Here is a 23,543-nt window from a genome sequence, read left to right as displayed (position 1 = left end):
ATTTGCATTTTTCTTATTTCCTGAGATAAGATTGTTATTGCTATAAACTTCCCTCTCAGAACTGCTTTTGCTGTGTCCCATAGGTTCGGATTGTTATATCTTCATTGTCATTTGTTTCTATGTATCTTTTAGTTTGCTCTTTGATTTCTTAAATGATCCATTGATTGTTTAGTAGCATATTGTTTTGCTTCCAAGAGTTTGTGTTTTTTGCTGTTTTTTTTTCTTGCAGTTTATTTCTAGTCTCATAGCATTGGATAGGAGAAAATGCTTGAAATAATGTCAGTTATTAAAAATTTATCAAGGCTTGATCTGTGGCCCAAGATGTGGTCTATCCTGTAGAATGTTCTGTGTGCACTTGAAAGTATATTCTGCTGCTTTGGGGTGAAAAGTTCTTTAGATATCAGTTAAGGTTATTTGATCTAGTGTATCATTTAAGGCCTGTATTTCCTTGCTGATTTTCTGTCTGGATGATCTGTTCATTGCTCTAAGTGGGGTGTTAAAAGTCCCTCACTATTATTGTGTTACTGTCAATTTCCTCTTTTATTGCTATTACTAGTTGTCTTATATATTGTGCTGCTCCTATGTTAGGTGCATATATATTTGTAATTGCTATTTATTCTTTTTGTATGGATCCTTTGATCATTATATAACATCCTTCTTTGTCTCTTGTGACTTTTTTAATTTTAAAATATATTTTGTCTGATATGAGTGTTGTTATTCCTGCTTTTCTACAGTTTCCATTTGCATGTAATATTTTATTCCATTCCTTCAGTTTAAGTCTGTATGTGTCCTTAGATCTGAAGTGGGTCTCCTGTAGACAGTATATATAGGGTCTTGCTTTTGAATCCATTCAGCTAGTTTTTTTCTTTTAGTTGGAGCATTTGATCTGTTTACATTCAATGTAATTGTGGGTGAGTATGTATTTATTGTCATTTACTGAAAATTTTTTTTTTGGATTGCTATTTTGGGTCTTTTTTCTTCCCTTCCTCTTTTTGTTGGCTTTTCTTGTGATTTGTTGACCATGTTTAGTGTTATGTTTGGCTTGGTCTTTCTTTTTTATGTGTCTGACTGTCATAGTTATTTGACTAGTGGTTCCTCTTATATTTTAATATATCCATCTATATGTGTGCAGAATTGTTACGTTTTTGTTAATTTGCTTAATTTCGTCTCCTTAATTTCAAATGCATTTTCAGTGTTCTGCATTTGTCCTCTCATCTTCCCGTGCTTGCTAGTTTAGATATCATATTTGTCAATGGGTGATTTCCTACTTTTAAATTATCTTTGCCTTTACTGGTGAGCTTCTTCATTTTTAATATTCTTATTTCTAATTGTGGCTTTTCCTTTTCTGCTTAGAGAAGTTCCTTTAGTAGTTGATGTGGAACTGGTTTGGAGGTGTTGAATTATCTTAGCTTTTGCTTGTCCATGAAGCTTTTGATTTCTCTATCAAATCTGAATGAGAGCTTTGCTGGGTAGCGTATTCTTAGTTCTAGTTTCCTCCTCTTCATCACATCAAATATATTTTGCCACTCCCTTCTGGCTTGTAGAGTTTCTGCTGAGAGATAAGGTGTTATCCTTATGGGAATTCCCTTGTGTGATTTGCTGCTTCTCCCTTGTGGCTCTTAATATTTTTTCTTTGAACTTAGTTTTTGTCAGTTTGATTAGTATGCGTTTTGCTGTATTTCTTCTACGGTTTATTTTGTATGGAATTCTCTGTGCTTCTTCCACTTGAGTGAGTGTGTCTTGTCCCATATTTGGGAAATTTTCAGTTATAATCACTTCAAATATTTTCTCTGGCCCTTTTTCTCTCTCTTCCCCTCTGGAACCCCTATGATGTGAATGTTGGTTGGTATTTTTAAAGTTGTCCCAAATGTCTCTTAGAGTCTCCTCTCTTTTTTTCATCCTTTTTTCTTTATTCTTTTCTGCAGTGGTGATTTCCACCACTCTGTCTTCCACCTCACTTATTCATTCTTCTGCCTCTGATAACATGCTGTTGGTTCCTTCTAGATTATTTTTCATTTCAGCTACTATTCACTTTGCTCTTCAGATCCTCTAGCTCTTTGTTAAACATTTCTTTTAAGTTCTCGGTCTGTGTCTCTATTCTTTTTCCAGGATTTTGGATCATCTTTACTATCATTGCTCTGAATTCTTTTTCAGGTAAATTGCCTACATCCTCATCATTTAGTGTTTTTTTTCTTGTGTTTTTGTCTAGTTCATTTGTCTGAAAACTGCTTCTTTGTCGTCTCATAGTGTCTACCTTTCTGTGTTTTTGTCCCCTTGAGAGTCTGTATGTAGATGTTGAAGCAAATGCCCAGTCCTGGAGTTCTCAGGAGTGGTAGTGGTTTACATGTAGCTCTTTGCTGGGTAGGCTCTAGGGACTGTTTTCTATAGATGTAGGAGCAGGTTCCACTATTCTGCCAGCACTCTCCTTGCTTGGCCACTCTAGGGATTTCTCTCTAAAGCCTCAGGGACTGGGGGCTTCTACCTATTTCTTGCTCACTGACTCTCTTTGTAGCTACAGGATGTGTATTTCTGGCGGTCCCTCCCCCTGCCTTGCTGCTGGTAGGAGTGCTCTCTGTAGCTTGGAATGTGGGTTAATGGGCCTCCCCTCACTCCCTTGATGTGGAAAGAGTGCCACTGATGTGAGCTTCACAGGGGCATTGTCAAGGGTCCTGTATCTTGTGCTTTTCGCCAGTTGGGCAGCCCACAGCTCCTTCCGAGAGCTGGCACCAACAGCCCTCTTATGAAAATGGGCGCTACCACCAGCAGCTTTTCTGGTGCTGCCGTGCTGGTCAGAGCCTCTGCAGATTCTCTGGGTAGAGCCAAAGCACCTGTTTTCCCTGCTCTCTCAGGGATGAGTGTAGCCACTGCTGGCAGCCTTTTTGGCACAGGTTGGGCTCCACAAAGATGGGGCCCCTGCATCCTGGCAGGAACCAGGAACTTGTGTTATTCCCCCAGGCAGTTATTCCACCTGCTCCAAGAAGTCTGTTGCCCTAAGGGGGTAGCTGCTACAGCCAAGTGGTTCCCGAGCTGAGGCAGGCAGTGTCCTGCAGCTTGAGAAAGCAGGTGTAGGGAACAAAGCTATAGTGATGGATCCCTCCCTTTCCTTCCAGCACCCTCAAAGGGCATCTAGTCTCTAAGCCCAACTGGGTTGCCTCTGCTTAGATGCTCTCCATTGTGGTCACCCTATACTCTAGTCCTTCTAGTCTGGTTCCACATGGCCAACCCTCTTTTTCTTCCCCAGGTAGCTGGCCCCAGTTCCCTCTTTGAATCTGATCTCTAAGGCCAAAATTTTAGTTCCCAGCACCTGCTGGAACCCACCTACGGTTGCCCATTGCTTGTAGCACTGACCGTTTGTGGAGGTCTCCTTCTTAACTGCTTCAGACCATTTATCTAGAGTTCCTCTTCCATTTTTGGCTGGTCTCATTGCTGGTGTGGGAACTTCCCAGAGTGCAGGAACTATTCTTTCCAGTTCCCTCCTGGGAGTGCAGATTCCATCTCATTTCCTTTTGCTTCTTTTTCTCTTGTTGTTCTTCTTTCTTCTTTCTTATGTCCTATCTGGTTTTGTAATTTTTTTTTGTTGCATCATAATCTTGAGGTCTTTTGTCAGTTTTTCACAAATTTTCTTTGCAAATAGTTCCACATATAGTTGTACTTTCAGTATATTTGTGGGAGTAGATGAGCCTTACCTTCTGTTACTTCACCAACTTAGACCTCCTTCATGATGAAGGAAGTTTTGAATTTATTTTCCATGGAGATGTTAGAATCAACCTACCTAGCTCCTAAAATATGTTGGTATTTTTTATTAGGACCACATTAAATTGATAAATTTAGTTATAGAGAACTGTTAAGTCTTCAGATCTCACATGTTGTCTTTCCATTTTGGGGTCCTTCAGAAGTTAGTTTTTCTTACAGGTTTTATACACTTATTGATAACTTTTCCTAGGCATCTTGTCTTTCTTATCATTTTTATAAATGGGTCTTCTTCTATCTACTAAATGAACATTGTTTTTATGTATAAATTTACTTTAGTTTCATATATTTTATATCCTACTGTCTTACTAGATTTCTTTATTGTTTTTAATAGTTATTAAGTCCATTACTTTGGTTTTTTTCCATGCATACAGTTATACCATTTTCAGATACAAGTAGTTTTATCTCTCTTTCTTAATTTTATATTTGCCTTTTCATGTCTGGCTTACTTTACTTAGCTTGGTGTCCTCCGGGTTTATCCATGCTGCAAATGTTAGGATTTCCTTCCTTCTTTAGGCTGAATTATATTCCATCATATATGTACATTACATTTTCTTTATCCATTCTTCTGTCAGTGGACATTTAAAAAGTGGGCCTCTTGGATGCTCTATGCTCTCACCTTCTTTTCTGGGAAAAAAATCATGGACGAAGGCATCTCTCTAGGCTCTGAGTTGTGCTGCCTTGGGGGAGCAGTGACGTGGGCAAAGGGAAACTGTTCTTTCCTTCTTCAATGTGTCTGTTCTTGGACTTTTTACTCCATTGTGGTGTGGGGTCTGTCCTTGAACTCTTGTGCCATAAAGATACTCTCACCCTGGGGTGTCAAAATTGTTGTTTCTGTGGGGAGATAAGGGTAAAACTCTCATATTCTGTCATTTTGCTGATGACACTCCACAAGATTAATATTAGTACATTATCTCTACTTGTTTATAGTTTACAGGAGCAAAAACTATAGGAGTGAGAGATTCAAAGAAATGTATTAAAAAAAGGCCAAAATCAGTTAAGTGCTAGCTAAATTAGAAGTGGGAAGGCAGATGTAGGCATGTTTAAATTCAGTGAAAGGAAGTGGAAAGCATTCTCCAGGTTATGGAAACAATGTGCTTAGAGGTATAAGATTAAATAATAGTTCTTTTTGGAGTTCCTGTCATGCCTCAGCAGTTAGCAAACCCGACTAGCATCCATGAGGATGTGAGTTCGATCCCTGGTTTCTCTCAGCCGGTTAAGGATGCAGCATTGCCATGAGCTCTGGTGTAGGTTGCAGACATGATTTGTTGCTGTGGCTGTGGTGTAGGCCAGTGGCTACAGCACCGATTGGACCCTCTAGCCTGGGAATGTCCATATGCCGTGGGTATGGCCCTACAAAGACAAAAAAAAAAAAAAAAAATAGTTCTTTGCAAAGAGTATGGAACCCATGGTTATAATAACTGGAGCTGAACCTATGAAGGAGGGAAGGGATACAAGAAACGCTGAAGAAGTAAAACAGTAAATCTTAACAACTGATTTGATGTGGAGCCTGGGTAGGCAGTATTAAGTAAAAAACAGCTATTATTGAGTCCAGCTTATTGGGAGTATGCATAGAGTTTTTGGGAAATTTTTCTCTTCAGAGAACTATCTTGGATGAAGAAGAAGTGTAAACAATACTTAGATATTGGAATGAAAGCCAAAGTTGGATGTTAAAATGCTATTACTTGGAAACAAGTGCTGGAGGGGTTAGGGATAAACAGTATCAGAGAGACAACATAAAGGAGCAGTGGAGAGACAGTGTGATTGTGAAGTGCAGTTGAGATTGAGGGGAGCATTTCAAATTGAGAATTGATACAAAGCCTTTTTAAAATACTTGGAATGTTTGTTTTGGCTGGGACTCTAAAGATGGCAGAATACCTTAGCGATTGAGGATATGGCTCTGGATTCAGACTACCCAAGTTTATGTCTTTCAGAAGCTCTTATTGGGAGTTCCCATTGTGGCGCAGTAGTTAATGAATCCGATTAGGAACCATGAAGTTGCGGGTTTGATCCCTGCCCTTGCTCAGTGGGTTAAGGATCCGGCGTTGCTGTGAGCTGTGGTGTAGGTTGCAGACGCGGCTTGGATCCCGCGTTGCTGTGGCTCTGGCGTAGGCCGGTGGCTACAGCTCCGATTCAACCCCTAGCCTGGGAACCTCCATATGCCGCGGGAGCGGCCCAAGAAATGGCAAAAAGACAAAAAAGACAAAAAAAAAAAAAAAGAAGCTCTTATTAATTGTGCTGCCCTGAGAAAGTTTCTTGTACTTCCCTTTTGGTTTTTGATTTGTTTAGTGGGGAAAAATAATGTCTATTTCACTGGCTGCACTTCAGAATTAAAGAATAATTTATGTAAGTCTCTGAGAACAGTGCTATTATTATATAGTAGTTTATATGGGCCCTTTCTCAAAACAGAAAAAAATAATGTTAAATTATGGAACAAAATACAATTCCAATGAGAAAATGGTGGGCTTTTCTACATTAGAGTGAAAACTTCTACATTAAAACTGTTTTTCATTGCCACTCAACAAAAAGCTTTGAATGGAAGTATTTGATCAAAGGCTTTGGTAATAATCCTAGCCAGATCTGACAAGAATAGTAAAGTCATCAAAAACTTGGATCCACTGGATATGTTTTAGAAACCTAGAGTACTTAATCTCATTTAAGACTATTTTATAAATTTGAAACAATTAAGGACATTAATTAATTTGAAACACGAAGGACAATTAAGTATGGAAAGATTGTACTTCAATTTGCTTCAGACTAGAATTTTATGAACTACAGACAAGTTACTATTATCACATGTGAATTGTTTGTCAAAATGAATTGTAATTGTATTCTTATTTATTTAGCTATCGAGATTATCCAGAGTATATGGGAGCAGCATTTCCTGGAAAGATGTGTGTTACCAGTTATTCTGCAGGAATTGCTTTGGTATGTAATTATGTAGTCTTATTGTTTGAAAAGACACACATTTAAAAGTTATCCACAATTACAACTTACATTTTATACTGTTTACACTTACATTTAGAGATTGCATTTATTTTTATAACATCACTATTAAAAATTTGAAGTATGTAGATGAAAGAGTATTCTGAAGTACAAGTGTTTTATTGTAATTATTTGGGAGTTAAAGTGTAACAAAAATATCATAAATATAATACATTCCTTAATATATAGAATACAGTAATATGAAATTGGAGAAATAGTCTTGCAAATAAGAGCTTTAAAATTAAAACAATCAACCAAAAAGTGTGGTTAAAAATCCTTTAAAATGTTTCAGACTTCTGAAAATAGTATTTAAAAGAAACTTTTATGTGTACTTTAAATATTGTAGCTATTTTATATGTATAAAAATTATTGATACAATTAGACGTATCATTGAAAGACGTATCATACAATTAGACGTATCATGAAGTAATTCATTGAGCTTTTCACCCATCTATTTGTCCTTTTTAAAAATAAGTTTAAGTACTATATTTATATTTTTAAATTACAAAGTAATTTATATTATTCATATTCTTTTATTTTTTTTCAGCTACACCCACAGAATATGGAAGTTCCTGGGCCAATGACTGATACTGAGCTGCAGCTATGACTTAAACGCCACAGCTGCAGCAATGCTGGATCCTTAACTTGCTCTGCCACAGTGGGAACTCCTTATGTTCATTTTTTTAAAGAACCTATAGAAACATACTAGGAAACTTATAATCTGGCATCTTCTCAGAGATGAAGCAATAATCACTTTTGCTCTTATCATTTAGGAAATTACAATGGCTGAAAATAAAGACCAAAAACAAAGGTGTTCAATTAACAGTATAGATTTCCCTCCAATTACTATTTTCACTATATCCCATAAATTCAGATAAATTGTGTTTACATTTTCATAATTCAAAAATATGAAGATCTCTTCTTTGACTGGTTGATTATTTAGAATCATACTGTTTATTTTCCACATATTTTGGGGAAATTCCAGCTTTTTATTTTTATTTTTAGTTTAATTCCATGTTTGAGAACATTTTTAACAATGGTTTATTTATAATTTTATAAATGTTTAAAGGAGTATTCTATAACCCAGAATGCAGCCTGTCTTGATGAGTGACCTATGTGAGCTTAAAAAGAAGGTATATCTTCCTCTTGAGTGCAGTACTCGATAAATATTGAATAGATCAAATTGATTAATAGTGAGTTTTATCTCATCTGTATTCCTTCTGATTTTCTACCTGCATAATCTGTGAATTACTCATAGAGAAGTGTTGATGTCTACAACTATTTTAGTAGATTTTTAAAATTCCTGTCATCAGTTCTGTGTCTGAAGTTAGCTGATTTACAATATTGTGTTAGTTTCAGGGGTTCAGCATAGTGATTACATATATGTATGTGTGTGTATATATATTACATCTCCTTAAACCAATTGTCTGTTGATGGACACTTAGATCGATTCCATGTCTTGGCTATTGTAAGGATGCTGCAGTGAACATTGGGGTGCTTGTATCTTTTTGAATTAGAGTTTTTGTTTTTTCCAGGTATATATCCAGGAATGGGATTGCTGGATCATATGGAAACTCTATTTTTAGTTTTCTGAGGAACATCCTTACTGTTTTCAATAGTGGCTGTGCCAATTTACATTCCTATCAACAGTGTAAGGGGTTCCCTTTTCTCCACACCCTCTCCAGCATTTACTATTTACTATTTGTATCCAGCATTTACTATCTGTATTTTGAATGATGGCCGTTCTGACCAGTATGAGGTGGTACCTCATTGTAGTTTTGACTTGCATTTCTCTGATAATTAGCAATGTTAAACACCTTTTCATGTGTCTGTTGTCCATCTGTATGTGGTTTTTTTGTTTTTTTTTTTTGTTTTTTTGAGAAATGACTGCTTAGGTTTTCAACTCATCTTTTGATTCTGTTTTTTTCTTGTTGTTGTTATTGGTCATATTAGCTATTCACATATTTTAAGAAATTAAGCCCTTGTCAGTTTGCATTGTTTGCAAATGTTTTCTCCCAGTCTGAAGATTGTCTTTTCATTTTGTTTATGGCTTCTTTTGCTGTGTAAAAGCTTATAAGTTTGGTTAGGTTCCATTTTTTAATTTTTGCTTTTATTTCTATTGCCTTGGAGACTGACTTAAGAAAACATTAGTACAGTTTATTTCAGAGCATGTCTTGCCTATGTTCTCTTCTAGCAGTTTTATGGTATCCTGTCTTTTATTTAAGTCTTTAAACCATTTTGAATTTATCTTTATGGCTTTTTCTTTTCTTTTCTTTTTATAGCTGTACCTGTAGCATATGGAGAATTCCAGCTAGGGGTTGAATTGGAGTTGTAGCTGGTGGCCTGTACCACAACCACAGTAATGGTGAATCTGAACTGTATCTGCAAGCTATGCCATGCCAGATCCCCAACCCACTGAGCGAGGCCAGGGATTGAATTTGTATCCTCATGGACACTGTGTCAGGTTCTTGACCTACTGAGCCACAATAGGAACTCTTGTGGCTTTTATTTTAAAGTCTATTTTGTCTGATATGAGTATTGCTATGTTCATTTTCTTATCATTTCCATATAAATGAAATATCTTTTCCTATCCCTTCTATATGTGTCTTTTACCCTAATATGGGTCTCTATTAGGCAGCACATTATAGGTTCTTATTTGATTATTTTCTGATCTTCTACTCTGTGTCTTTTGATTGGAGCATTTATTCCATTGAAATATAAAGTAATTATTGAGAGTTATATATTTACTTCCATTTTCAATCTTGTTTGCCAGTTGATTTTTTAATTTTTTCGTAATTTGAAATGCTCTGATTTACTGGTATTATTTCTTTTTAAATTAAAATTTAGTAAAAGAATACACACACACACATTCTTTTTATATTATTTTCCATCTTGGTCTATCCCAGGAGATTGGATATAGTTCCCTGTGCTAAACAGCAGGACTTTATTATTTACCCATTCTAAATGGAATAGTTTGCATCTATTAATCCCAAACTCCCAGTCCATCCCACTGCCTCACTACTGCTTGGTAACCACAAGTCTGTTCTCTACGTCTGTGAGTTTGTTTCCGTTTTGTAGATAGATTCATTTATGCCATGTTTTAGATTCCATATATAAGTGATATCATATGATTTTTGTCTTTCTGACTTACTTCACTTAATTTGATAATCTCTAGTTGCCATCCACGTCGCTGCAAATGGCATTATTTTGATCTTTTTTTATGGGTGAGTAGTATCCATCATATACATGTACCACATCTTTTTTTTTTTTTTCTTTTTAGGGCTGTACCTGTGGCATATGGAAGTTTCCAGGCTATGGGTTGATTTGGAACTATGGCTGCCTACCTACACCACAGCCATAGCAATGCATGATCCTAGCCATGTCTGCAACCTACACCACAGCTCATGGCAACACAGATCCCTGACCCACTAAGCTAGGCCACAACCCATGGATACCAATCATATTTGCTTCTGCTGAGCCATGAGAGGAAGTCCTTTACCACATCTTTTAATCCATTCATTTATTGATGGACATTTAGGATGCTTCCATATCTTAGCTATTGTGAATAGTGCTACTATGAACATAGTGGTGAATGTATCTCTTTGAATTATGGTTTTGTCCAGATACATACACAGGAATGGGATTGTTGGATCATGTGAAAGTTCTGTATTTAGTTTTCTGAGGAACCTCCATACTGTTTTCCATAGTAGTTGTACCACTTTACATTTCAACCAACAGTGTAGGAAAGTTCTGTTTTCTCTACAACTCTCCAGCATTTGTTATTATAGACTTACTAATGACCATTCTGGCCAGTGTGAAGTAGTCCCTCATTATAGTTTTGATTTGTATTTCTCTAATAATTAGTGATGTTGAGCATCTTTTTATGTGCCTGCTGGCCATCTGTATGTCTTCTTTGGCAAAAATGTCTATTTAGGTCTTCTGACCATTTTTGATTAGGTTGTTTTTTTTTGTTGTTGTTGCATTATGTAAGTTGTTTGTATATTTTGAAGATTAAACCCTTGTCGGTTGCATCATTTGCAACTACTTTCTCCTATTCTGTGGGTTATCTTTCCTTTTTTTATTTTAAATGGTTTCCTTTGCTGTGCAAAAGCTTGTATATTTGAGCAGGTCCCATTTGTTTATTTTTGTTTTGTTTCTATTGTAATTTTTCTTTGTCCTTTCGTCTTTTTGTTTTTCCTTTTATGGTTTGATGCCTTTCTTTTGTATTATGCTTGAGTTCCTTTATTTTTGTTTTTTTGTAAATCTATTTTATGTTTTTGATTTGTGGTTACCCTGGTTTTCAAGTATGTTATGCTTTAGACTAGTAGTCACATAAGCTCAGACACGCTCTAAAAGATCTACATTTTGTTATTTCCTGTTCCCAAATTTTGTGATGTTGATGTCTTATTTTACATCTTCATATTTATCCTTTTGCTGTTCATTGTAGTTATAATTGCTTTCATAGAATTTTTTTGATGTTTTTAAATCTATGTACTTGCTTATTTTGGTGATCTTCAATTTTTTAATATATTTGCCTTTCCTATTGTGATTTTTCCTTTCCTATAGATCTTGCTTCTTTTCTATTTAGAGAAGACCATTCATTATTTCTTTTAGGATAGATTTAGTATTGCTGTAGTCTTTTAGCTTTTTCTTGTCTGAGAAATCCTTTATCTCTCCTTCTATTCTAAGCGATAATCTTGCTGGGTATAGTATCCTAGGTTTCAGGTTTTTCCCTTTTAGGGCATTTGAAAATATCTTGCAATATATTCTTCTGGTCTGCAAAGTTTCCGAAGAGATCAGCTGATAGCCTCACAGGAGTTCCCTTGTAACTGACTCTTTGTTTTCTCTTGCTGCTTCTGTCTTAGTCTTTTGCCGTTTTAATTATGTTATGTCTTGGTGTAAGTCTGTTTGTATTCATCTTGTTTGAGACCCTCTGTTCTTCCTGTACCTGGGTATTTGTTTCCTTCTTTAGGTTTGGGAATTTTTTAGTTGTAATTTCTTTAAATATATATTTGGTCTTCTTTTCGCTTCTTTTTCTGGGATTTCTTTTATGCATAGATTGGCATGATTTCTATTATCCAATAGATCTCATATGTTGAGTTCTTTTTTTTTTTTTTTTGTCTTTCTGTCTGGTGAATTCCATTATTCCGTCTTCCAGATAATTTACTGGTTCTTCTGCATTATTTAGTTTGCTTTTTATTACCTTTAGCTTGGCTTTTACCTCAGCAATTGCATTGTCTAATTTTTTTTGGCTCCTTTTAATAGTCTAGTTCCTTGTTACAGTAATATGCATTTCTATTGATAATCTTACTTAGTTCCTTCAACATTTGTATTACCTCTTTTTTGAACTCGGTCTGGTAGCTTGAAGAGGTTTGTTTCATTGATTTTTTTAAAAGGGAATTTCTCTTGTTCTTTTTATTGTGAATAGTTCCTCTGCTTTCTCATTTTACTTATATTTCTCTGAATATGAATTTAGGAGAGGCATCTCCTGTGGTCTTGAAGGGCTGTTTGTATGTGGGAATAACCATGTATAGACTGTGTGAGTCAAATATTTTTGTTTCAGGGTTGTTTTTGATATGGATGTTTGCCACATCTTTCTTCAGGGTGGTCTAGCTCTTGTCCTCTTGATAGGGGTGTGCTTGATGTTGTGGTGATCAGAGCCCACACTGGATGGATGTTGGTTGAAGCCCCATCTTTGTTCGGTGATTGTCACAGCCCTATTGGGGGCAGGATGTGCTCCTCAGTTGTTGGAGTAGAAGCTCCCAGATTCATTTATAATCTGTAGTGTGAGGTGGGTGGAACTGGAGTGCTCCCTGCTGTGCATTCTTTGCGTGCTGCTGTGCACTCTTCCCCAGGTGCTGTCTGCCAAGACCTGTGACTCAGTGATGCCACCTGCTACCTGGTTGTGTGCCCCCACAAAGTTCACTACTTCTGGCACCTTGGAATCATCTCTGATGTGGGAGCACCAGTAATCCACTCAGACATCCCTCTGAGTCTGAGTCCCAGTCCCAAAACCCACTGATGTGAGATATCATAGAAGATGTACCCCCATGCCTGCTATGGGAGTATGGGTAATTGGCCCAGATTTCAGCTCTTCCTCCCCATTTTCATGCCCCAAAAGTTTGCAAAGCCCTTGGAAGTGGGAACCATACCCTGCTGCAAGCATGCAGACAATGAGGCTGCTGTGGTGTACTCACAACCCTCCCTGTGTGTTGACAATGGGGCACTTTAGTGAACCCATGCTCTATCCTGTGTGTACTCCCAGTTGCATTCCAGCCATACTCCAGGCCCTTCAGGCTGTCTCTGACCACCCAAATTGAGTCCTCTCTCCAGACTGTACACTGAAGCTCAAGTTTTAGAACTCAGCTGCCGTGCACACCAGCAGGCAGGTGGGCAGTGTGATGACATGGCAAGAGCAGTCTGTGCTGGTCCACAGGCCAGCTCCCACACTGTACTCTTGAGTCTCTGAAACTCCCTATTGTCCCAGCAGACCTCCCAGCCAGTGAAGGACTTTCCCAGGATACAGGAACTTCCTCTCTCATAGCTCGCTCCCAGGGGCAGAGGTCCCATCCTGATTCTTCACCCATTTTCCTACTCAACTATGTAGAGATCTTCCTTCCTTGAGGTCCATTTTGCTACCATGCCAGCATGGTTGTATAAGGTCTTTTGCCAGATTTCAGTAGATTTTCTGTGGGATGTTTCTGTTCTACATGTAGATGTATTTTTGAAATATTTGTGGGAGGAGGTGAGTTCCACATCCCTCTGCTGTGTCATCTTGACCTCTTCCCCCTCAACAGCATTTTTAAACTTTATACTTTTACCTCTCTTCCCCTCAGGTTATTATTATTATTTTAATTATTTATGTTATTGCTTTATATATATATATATATATATATATATATATATATATATGTATTTTTTATTTTTTTATATTGTGTATCGTATATCACATATTGTAGCTATGGTGATTTTTTTTTTTAGGGCCACACCTGTGGCATATGGAGGTTCTCAGGCTAGGGGTTGAATTGGAGCTGTAGCTGCTGTCCTATGCCAAGCCACAGCAATGCTGGATCTGAGCTGTGTCTGCACACCACAGTTCATGGCAACACCAGATCCTTAACCCACTGAGTGAGGCCAGGGATCAATCAAACCTTCGTCCTCATGGATGCTAGTCAGATTTGTTTCCAATGAGCCATAACAGGAACTCCTAGCTATGGTAATTTTTAATTTTTTTTAACTTTTAAACTATAATGAATTATGCACTATTACAAAATCTAACTGTGACAATATATTTACCAGTGATTTTACAGTACTTTCTCTTTTTTTTTTTTTTTTTTTTTGCGGGAGGGTGTTGGCTGTGCCTATGGCATGTGGAACTTCCCAGGCCAGAGATTGAACCGGCACCAGAGCAGTGACCCAAGGCACAGAAATGACAATGGCCAGATCCTTAACCTGTTAGGCTACCAGGGGACTCCTATTTCTCATGTTTTAATGGTGTTAATTAGAATTATTTTACTTTCACTCAAAGAACTCCCTTTAGCATTTCTTGTAAGTCATGTCTAGTAGTGATGAATTCTCTCAGCTTTTGTTTGGGAATCATGACTTCTTCATTTTTGAAGTATGCAGTTTTGCTAGGCATAGAACTCTTGGTTGCTAGTTTTTTTCTTTTAATATTTTGAATATATAATCCCATTCTCTCTTCATCTGTAAATATTTCTGTTGAGAAATATGCTGATAATCTTATGGGACTGCCCTTGTATATAACTTGTTTTTTTCTCTCTTCTTTCAAAATTCTTTGTCTTTGACTTTTAACAGTTCTGGTGTAGCCTTATTCAGGTTCAACCTGTTTGGGGTCCTTTGTGCCTCATATATTTGGTTGTCCATTTTTCTCCCAGTTTTTTAAAGTATTCATCTATTATGACTTTAAATATACTTTCCGTCCCATTCTTTTTTTTCTCCATTGGAATTACCATCATATGGATATTGGTGTTTGTGTGTATTTGTGTTTGTGTGTGTCCCATAATCCTATATGCTTTTCTTCTCTTTCATTCTTTTTTATTTTTGCTTCTCTGACTGGATAATTTTAAATGTTCTTGCCTTCTAGATCACTAATGCTTAAGTCTGCATGGTCAAGTCTGATGTGGAAGCTCTCTATTAAATTCTTCAGTCATTGTATTTTTCAGCTCTAGGATATCTGTACATTTGAATAATTTGTCTCTTCGTCCAGACTTTCCAGGTTCACTTTGGCAGAGATAATTCTTTACAAGTCAACTCAATTTGGAAATGTCTTTAAGCAGGCAGGGTCTATTTTTTGGTGAGGTTATTACCATCCCCTGAGGTCAGGGGTAGGGGTACCACTAGCTATTAAGTGTTCGGTAGGACTGCTGACAAGATTCCCTGTCCAAGTGAGGCAGTAGGAAATGCTCTGTGGTTACCTGGATTCACTGGGCTGACTTCCTAGATGATCAGGACAGGGAACTTTACTCAGCAGTAGCTAGGGGATGAATTAACTTCCTTTCCCTGGTAGAGAAGCAGAATGGTCCACAAGACCTGCATGGATTATTGTTTGGGGACACAAGTTAGGCAGACTGTGTACTTAATTCCTTGGCCAGATGAGCCACTGTGTTTTGCTCTAAAGATATCCACAGGCTGTGCTCTCTGTTCAAGTGCCACTTTAAACAGGGTTGTTGCATGGGCTGCACAGCTTCCTGTGTGTTCTGGTAAGATCCCTTTGTTGGTCTTTCTGAAGGCTGCATTTAGCCCTGGTCAGGGCTATGAATTAGTTTCCTTACCTAAGTGGAGTGGGAGAACCAGCTTAGGTCTTTGTGGTTTTAACCCAAACCAACCCTCACTCCACGTTTTCTTACAAACAGTGCCATGGGCTTTGCTCTGTGAACAATCAACTCTGACTGCCATACTCTTTCAAGTGCTGCTGCACTATGCAGCTGTTCTGACCAGGCTTCTGGTCAGGGTGAGCTAGGAGCTACAGTAGATTTGGTGAAAGTGGATGGCAGACCAGGTTCCAAGGCTGGTAAGGCTTTTTGTTTGAGGACTCAAATCAGGCAGATTTGTATTGACTTCCCTAGTCAGACTGTTCCACTTTCTTGGCTCTGTTCATGAGCAAAGTTGCTAGCTGGGACCACTCCTTGGGTGCTACAGGTGGGAACTTGGTCTGACAAGATTCAAGAACTGGTGCTGCAAGCCTCTCCTGCCTTCTCTGTCATGATCAGATTCCCAGTGGTCAAATCCCATTCATCATCTGTGAGCCTCTTGAGGCAAGACCAGAGTGGGGGCTCCCAGAGGTGACCCACAATTCTGGGGAGCTGGATTCCACTCTGGGATCTCTTTTCCTACTTGAGGGACCATAGGCTCTAGGAAGACCTCTCAATGTTATGATGCACTGGCCTTGGGGAGGGGCAGTCCAGTCAATTTACAGCTGCTCCTCCTAATCTTCTAGTGAGATCTTTGGTTTCTGGTGGTGCAGGGGCAACTTCAGCCTCACATCCATGGTATAGGATTCTCTCAGTGGTTTCTTGTCCATGAATAGTTGCAGGTAGTTTTTGTGAGGTGGAGCGAAGTTGGAAAGACCTGTTGCCATCTTCATGATATCACTCCTGTTGCAATTTAATTTTTATTATGTACTTGGAGACAGTGAGGAACGGTGAGACAAATGTCCCAGGTATTGTCATGAAAAGTGACATTTTTAAAAATATAGGAGTTATTTCACTGTTTAAAGGGAGGCTTACTCTACTCACAAGGGAAGTCCAGGGATATTTGTCCATATCATTCTAATTATTCCCAGCCCCAAGTTTTAGATTCTGACTCCTTCCCAATCAAATCTGGTAGGTTTGTGAATTAAATTGGTGCTATAACCTTGCAGCACTTATAATTAGGCTCTTAGCTTAGGCCTCAGCCATATCAATCCAGCAACCGCAGATGAGGAAGAGTCACTACAGTGCTGCTGCAGAGGCTGTCTGATTGCCTGTACCTATTCTTGGTTGCTCATTTACAGTTTTTCCTTTCCATTTTTTGTAAAGTACTTCCTCTAGCATTGCCACAAGAAGCCAGTTGACCCCCAAATACTTGTCTTTACAGCAGGAAATTGCCTTGATCGTCGTCCTTACAACTTGGCCTCTACCCGTACCTTATCCTATGCCACATTTGACAATAATTTGATAAATCATGATGTCATTGCATATCATAAATTACCAGTGCCCCATTTCTCCCTAAATTACTTGTGCATTTGTTAAATATGTGACAGCCTAATGATAAGAATGTTTTCTTGAGGATCTGTTTTCTGTGGTTTCTGCTGGTGCTAGTTACTATGTCATTGGGAGTCTTGGCAAGAAGTAGATAGTATACTTATAAATGAGTAATTTGGTTAGATGGCTACTTTGTGAGCTCAGAGGTAGAGAATCATGTGGACTATCCTAAATGACCATGATAGCTGTTTTAAGAAATTAGGTAAATTGAAGATCATGGTCCATACAGCCTAAGATGTAATGTAAAAATAGCCCTTTTATATAGTTTTGGCAGTTGAGAATTGTGTAAGACATTCAATTGTTAAATCATGGCAAAGCTAGACATAGTCTCAATATGCATATAGCTCAATAAAATTTCTTAAGAAGAGCTTCAGCTCTTACTTGTCCAAGGAACTGTATTTCCATATTCTTAAGTATTTATCAAAACAATAATTTTCCATAATTAGAAAAATATTATTGTTTACCACCCTTGAGTGAATTGTATTTTATTTGAAATATCTTTGTTGTTAATGTAGTATCCCAGGGAGATAACTTTGGAGGCATTTTCAATTATTGTCACCCAGATGCTGGGACTCAGTCTGGGAATATCATATGATGACCCAAAGAAATGCCAATGTTCAGGAGCCATCTGCATAATGAATCCAAAAGCTCTGTAAGTTCTTCAAAAATAAGATTTATTTTTTGGTTATATTTATTTTATTTTAAATAATGCAACTGAAATTTTTCAGTATTTGCTTATAGCCCAGCCCTAATGAACTATATAAATGGACCAAGTACTATAAAATAGAAATATGAAATTTTAAGCATAAGAGGATATGGAGGGGGATTACCATTAAGAACATCAAAGATAATAAGTCCTATATTCAAGATACATTAGCAAAAGATTTCTCCTTAGGCTGTCTATTTTATGAAATTACTTCAAAAGAGCTTTAAAAATATGTCAACAGGCTAAAAAACAACTGGCCTTTGTTTTTAGATAGAATTTTTGGTTTTGCTTTTAGAATAGATTAATGTTGTTGAAAAACTATGACATAAGAGCGTAATATGTGTTTGACTCTGGATAAATTACTAGTCCTTGCTTAGATTTATTTTTCTCATCTTTGAAATTGGAATGATTATTTCTATTCTCTTATTTCACAGAGTGAGGTAAGAATAAAATGAGAAAATAAAATGGGAAAGTGTTTTTTAAATTGTAAAATCCCACAAGCATGTGACAAACTAGTTACAGTGATTTCTAAATTTGCCAGTGTTCCCCACATAGTGTCATACAAAGGGTACAGCACGTGTCATTAGTATTCTATAGTTTTTTATTTGTAAAAAGGGTTAATGCTAAGCATAACCTATTTATAACTAAAGAACAGTCAAGAGTCAAAAGTGAAACCCATCGTGGCTCAGTGGAAATGAATCTGATTAGCATCCATGAGGACACAGGTTTGATCCCTGGCCTTGCTCAGGGGGTGAAGGATTCGGCATTACTGTGAGCTGTGGTGTAGGCAACGGATACGACTTGGATCTGATATTGCTGTGGCTGTGGTATAGGCCAGTGGTTACAGCTCTGATTTGACCCCTAGCCTGAGAATCTCCACATGCTGCAGGTGTGGCCCTAAAAAGATAAAAAAAAAAAAAAAAAAAAAAAAGAAAAAGGGGAAAACAAGCCATTAATTTTTGAACTTCTAAGTACCATCTAAGGTTAACTCTTACATTCTAAAAATAGCTCAAACACAAACATATATATTCATATATACACACATTTTATATTACAAATTAATTCTGTGGATTTTATATATATAACTAGTATTTTATACATATAAATATGTAATTTTATTAAATGTATAATAAAATATATAATAATGTTTATTAACTATAAAACTTACATAGCTATATAAACAATATGAGAATTACCATTCTGGGCCTGTTGTCTATTTGGTCAACTATTCTCAAGTGTGCTATGACAAGATTTTTGTGTAGGTCACTCAGAGGCTAATATTAATGGTAATAAAAATAACATTTTTACATTGTACTTGCTATATCCTAGAGACCATTCCAGACACTTTACATACTATTAAGTCATTTGACTCTCACAACATCTTTTTAGTGTAGGTCCTATATTATTTTCATCTTCACAGATGAAAAACTGAATTATACAAAGGGTACCTATTTGTGTTAGATAGCTAGTATGTGCCAGACCTGAGTTTTGAACCCAGGCATTCTGGCTTTAAAATCTGTGTTAATAAGCCTTTAGATTTATGTGGTGCTCCATGATATTTAAAATGCATTCACACGTATTCTCCAGTTTCTTACAAAACTTTTGTGATGTGTAAGGCAAGTATTAATTTTTACAAAATCTAACAATTTTATATATACATATATAAGATATATAAATGGATATATAAGATCTATCTGAAAATATAGATAGATATATCTTTTGCATTTCCACAGTACATCTCATACATCACTATTATTATTATTTTTGCTTTTTAGGGCTGCACCCATGGCATATGGAGGTTCCCAGGCTAAGGGTCAAATCCAAGCTGTAGCTGCCAGCCTATGCAACAGCCACAGCAATGCCAGATTTGAGCCACATCTGCGACCTACACTACAGCTCACAACAACGTCAGATCCTTAACCCCTGAGCAAGGCCAGGGATTGAACCCGTGTCCTCATGGATGCGAGTCAGATTCGTTAACCTCTGAGTCACAACGGGAACTCCTCTCATACATTATTTTATGTAATTTTCAAAGAAGGCGTATAAGTAAGGCAAATACTATTATTGCCATATGTCTTTTTCTATGTGTTTTTTTTAAAGCTATAGAGTATAGAGAGCCTAAATGACTTTACATTGGATATACAGACAGTAAGTGGCCAACTTTAGCTGATATCAGTAATGTCACCAATGACTTTTTGGGCACTTAGAAGCCAGAGAGTTGAATTAGGCACTTTCCTTGTTTACCAACATTTAATCCTCACAATAACCCTATGAAGTAGACGGATACTCTCTCTAGTTTGTAGATGAATTAACTGAGACTTAGAGAGTTTAACCACTTTGCTTAAAACCTCATAAGCTACAAGACTGGTACTAGTCAACAAGTTTATCTAACTCAAAGCATTGTTATTTTCTCTCCTTCACACCGACTTTGTATAGAAGGCAGTTAATATATTGGAATTAATTTAAACCAAGTAGCAAGAGAACATTAAAATATATTTGTACAAACTTCATACTTTATTTCAGTGATCCTTCTTATTTATTATTATTATTTTGATTAAAGTATAGTTGATTTAAAATGTTATGCCAATTTCTGCTGTACAGCAAAGTGACTCAGTTATACATTTCGATCCTTCTAATGTATTGTTTTGATGACTTAATTTATATCCACTTTTTGAAAGTGGGTAAGTCATATCTTAAACCCTGACTTTTGATATAGTTTGTATAAACAAATGAGTTCAGAAATGGAGGAAGGAAAGAGGCATAGAAAACAGCAATAACCATCAATGTAGAAACCTAGGGAAAACTCATGGTGAAGCTTTGCTATCCATTTTACGAAATGGCAAAAACATTTGGAAGGGGCAAGGGTTATCAGTTACTCAAAGAAATTGAATTATTTTACTCATATTGCTTTCTCTTAATTCCTTACTACAACCAATTTTATTAAGCTATGAGAATTTGATTACAGAAGAGGGAATACCATTTGGGAGTAAGGGATGCATTGAGGGGAATGTGGGCTTTGGAATCTTTCACTTGTTTGCTATTTTTCCTAACCCCTATTTTTCTCATCTGAAAAATGAAGATCATGATGGCTGCATTGCACAGTTGTTATGAGGATGCAATTAATCAAAATATATGTAAGCTATTTGTCATTGCGCTGGTATCTCTTCTTCTTTGAGGAGTAGGAAGACCTAGGAGGTATTAAAATGGTGGTGTAAGAGTTCCTGCTGTGGCTCAGTTGTTAATGAATCGGACTAGTATCCATGAGGATGCAGGTTTGATCGCTGACCTCGCTCAGTGGGTTAAGGATCCAGCGTTGCTATGGCTATGGTGTAGGTCACAGACGTGGCTCAGATCCTGTGTTGCTGTGGCTGTGGTGTAGGATGGCAGCTATAGCTCCAATTCAGCCCCTAGCCTGGAAACCTCTATATGCTGCAGGTGTGGCCCCAAAGAGACAAAAATAAATAAATAAATAAAAAATGGTGGTGTAGGCATACAGAAGAGCAGTAAGAATATGGAAATTTTGGGGAAAGAAGTGTAGACAAGAGACAGACTCTGAAAGGAAAATGACATAGTGTAAAAGATGCTCCGAAGTGCTAACCCCAACTTCAGAAAAACGGTAGAGAGCACTACTTTTTTTTCCCCCATAATTTCTTTCTGTCATGTAATTTCTCTGTTCTTTGAATACAGAATTTAGTCTAGTTATATCATATTTCAGTAAGCTTTTATAAAATAATTTGGGAGCAAAATAACATAGCATTAGAATTTAGAGTGCAAAATCTCAACCTAATAATAAATAAGAAAAACTTCAGATAATTGATTCAAATAAACTCTGGAAACACATGTTCTTAGTTAAGAACTGCTAAATGGGCAGAAAAAAGGTGAATAATTGGGGATTCTATACAGTTTCCAGATCCAAAATGTTATAGTTTGTTTTTTTTTCTTTTTAGGGCTGCACATATGGCATATGGAGTTCCCAGGCTAGGGATCAAATTGGAGCTGCAGCTGCCAGCCTACCCCCCATCCACAGTTAACACTGGATCCAAGCCGCATCTGCCACCTAAGGTGCAACTTGTGGCAGCGCTGGATCCTTAATCCACTGAATGAAGCCAGGGATGGAACCTGTATCCTCATGGATACTAGTCAGGTTCTTAACCCACTGAGCCACAGCAGGAACGCCCAATATAGATTTTTTAATTAAAATTCTTTTTTACCTTTTAGTTTGGATGATAAGATTATCAAAATGTATGGTTTATAGTAAAATATCTGTTAATAATTAATAGTAAATATTTTATTGAATTATTTAGTATTCATAGATGAATGTTTTGGGGGAGGCCACACCCATGGCATATGAAAGTTTCTGGGCCAGGGATCAAATCCGAACTGTAGCTGCGGCACATAGACAAATTTTTGAGTAAAAAGTACCTGAATTTGAGTCTTAAATAACTTTGTATGAATATTGATCCTGCTAATTCACAAACTGTCTGGGTTTGATGAGGTCTCTAGCTTTTCTAAACTTTAATTCAATTTCTATAAAATGTTGATGACAATACTAACCTCTCTGATTTGTGGTGAGGATTAAATAATTTGGAATAAATTTTATTCCTTTGGAATACACTATCTGGTTGATAATAGGTGCTCAATAAATGTCATTTGCCTTTTTTTTTTTTTTGGCCTTTTTGCCATTTTCTTGGGCCACTTTTGAGGCATATGGAGGTTCCCAGGCTGGGGGTCGAATTGGAGCTGTAGCCATTGGTCTACACCAGAGCCACAGCAACGCGGGATCTGAGCCACGTCTGCGACCTACACCACAGCTCATGGCAACGCCGGATCGTTAAACCACTGAGCAAGGGCAGGGACCGAACCCGCAACCTCATGGTTCCTAGTCGGATTCATTAACCACTGAGGCACGACGGGAACTCCTCATTTGCCTTTTTAACCTTACAAATTGTATGACATGTGGAGTGACTAATTCTGTGGAAATAGTCTCTGAAGTTATTTTTATTAGTGGTATATGGACATAATTATATACAATTTTAATTAATGTACAGTTTCTGTGAAATCTTTGAGAAAGCTCAGAACCAAGCACAGTACATACAGTCTGTTTAATGAAAGTTGTTATTAGGAAGAATCAATAGACAATTGATTCTATGTTTGCTTGGAATTGTGCAGGTAATAAGTGATACCAACAAGAAAGATGACAGAATTCCTGCCTCAAGCAACTTAAATTTAGTGAATTTATCTATCACTCTATATATGTAATATAAAACATAAGTAAACATTAGAAAACCACTGAAATATAAGAGATTCAGACTTTCAAAGAGTTTGATTCTTAATTTGTTCAAGGGAAAAATGAAGGAAATAGAAGTTTGCAGTGTTGTTGATATATCTGGGAATTGACATAAATGGATATTTGGTTTTCTCCATGCCATCATTTTAGTTGTTTTTCATCTAGGCAGAGACATTATACACATATATAATCATATTTTTTTTTCACTAGGTGCAAGAATTTGTATACGTCCACACCAGAAGCTTAGAACTTTCTCCTAGGTAGATTTTGTTTGCAATGCATATAAAAAATAAAATGTATCATTTTTTCTTCCAGTTTTATTGAGATATAGTTGACATACATCACTGTGTAAATTTAGGGTGTATAATGATTTGATTTACCTACAGTATAATGATTTGATATACATACATCATGAAGTGATTATTACAATAAGTTTAGTGAACATCCATCACCTCATAGATAAAAAAATTAAAGAAATAGAAAAAAAATTCTTCCATGTGATGAGAACTTTTAGGATTTATTCTCTTAGCAAATTTCATGTATAACATAGAGC

At 36.9% G+C, this 23,543-nt stretch overlaps 1 protein-coding gene across 5 annotated transcripts in view; it reads left to right on the top strand.

Annotated features, from left to right (window-relative positions):
* ADAM32 (ADAM metallopeptidase domain 32) overlaps positions 1-23,543 on the top strand; it is a 129,125-nt gene that overhangs the window by 40,948 nt on the left and 64,634 nt on the right. For 2 of the 5 annotated variants that reach the window (XM_085001074.1, XM_085001073.1), the window contains exons 11-12: positions 6,597-6,678; positions 17,561-17,649. In XM_085001074.1, coding sequence (XP_084857200.1) covers positions 6,597-6,678; positions 17,561-17,649 — 171 coding nt within the window. Of the gene's footprint in view, positions 1-6,596; positions 6,679-17,512; positions 17,650-23,543 lie in introns of all 5 variants that reach the window. The other 3 variants (XM_085001075.1, XM_085001076.1, XM_021075123.2) reach the window with 2 other exon arrangements.

This window comes from Sus scrofa, chromosome 15 (genome assembly GCF_054392235.1).
Source record: "Sus scrofa isolate SSC_HxYL_T2T_F1_AM1 chromosome 15, Sscrofa_HxYL_maternal_Yorkshire_Landrace_v2.0, whole genome shotgun sequence".
Taxonomy (NCBI): domain Eukaryota; kingdom Metazoa; phylum Chordata; class Mammalia; order Artiodactyla; family Suidae; genus Sus; species Sus scrofa.
The sequence above is the reverse complement of the archived record's forward strand: the minus strand, read 5'-3'. Positions and strand labels throughout refer to the sequence as shown.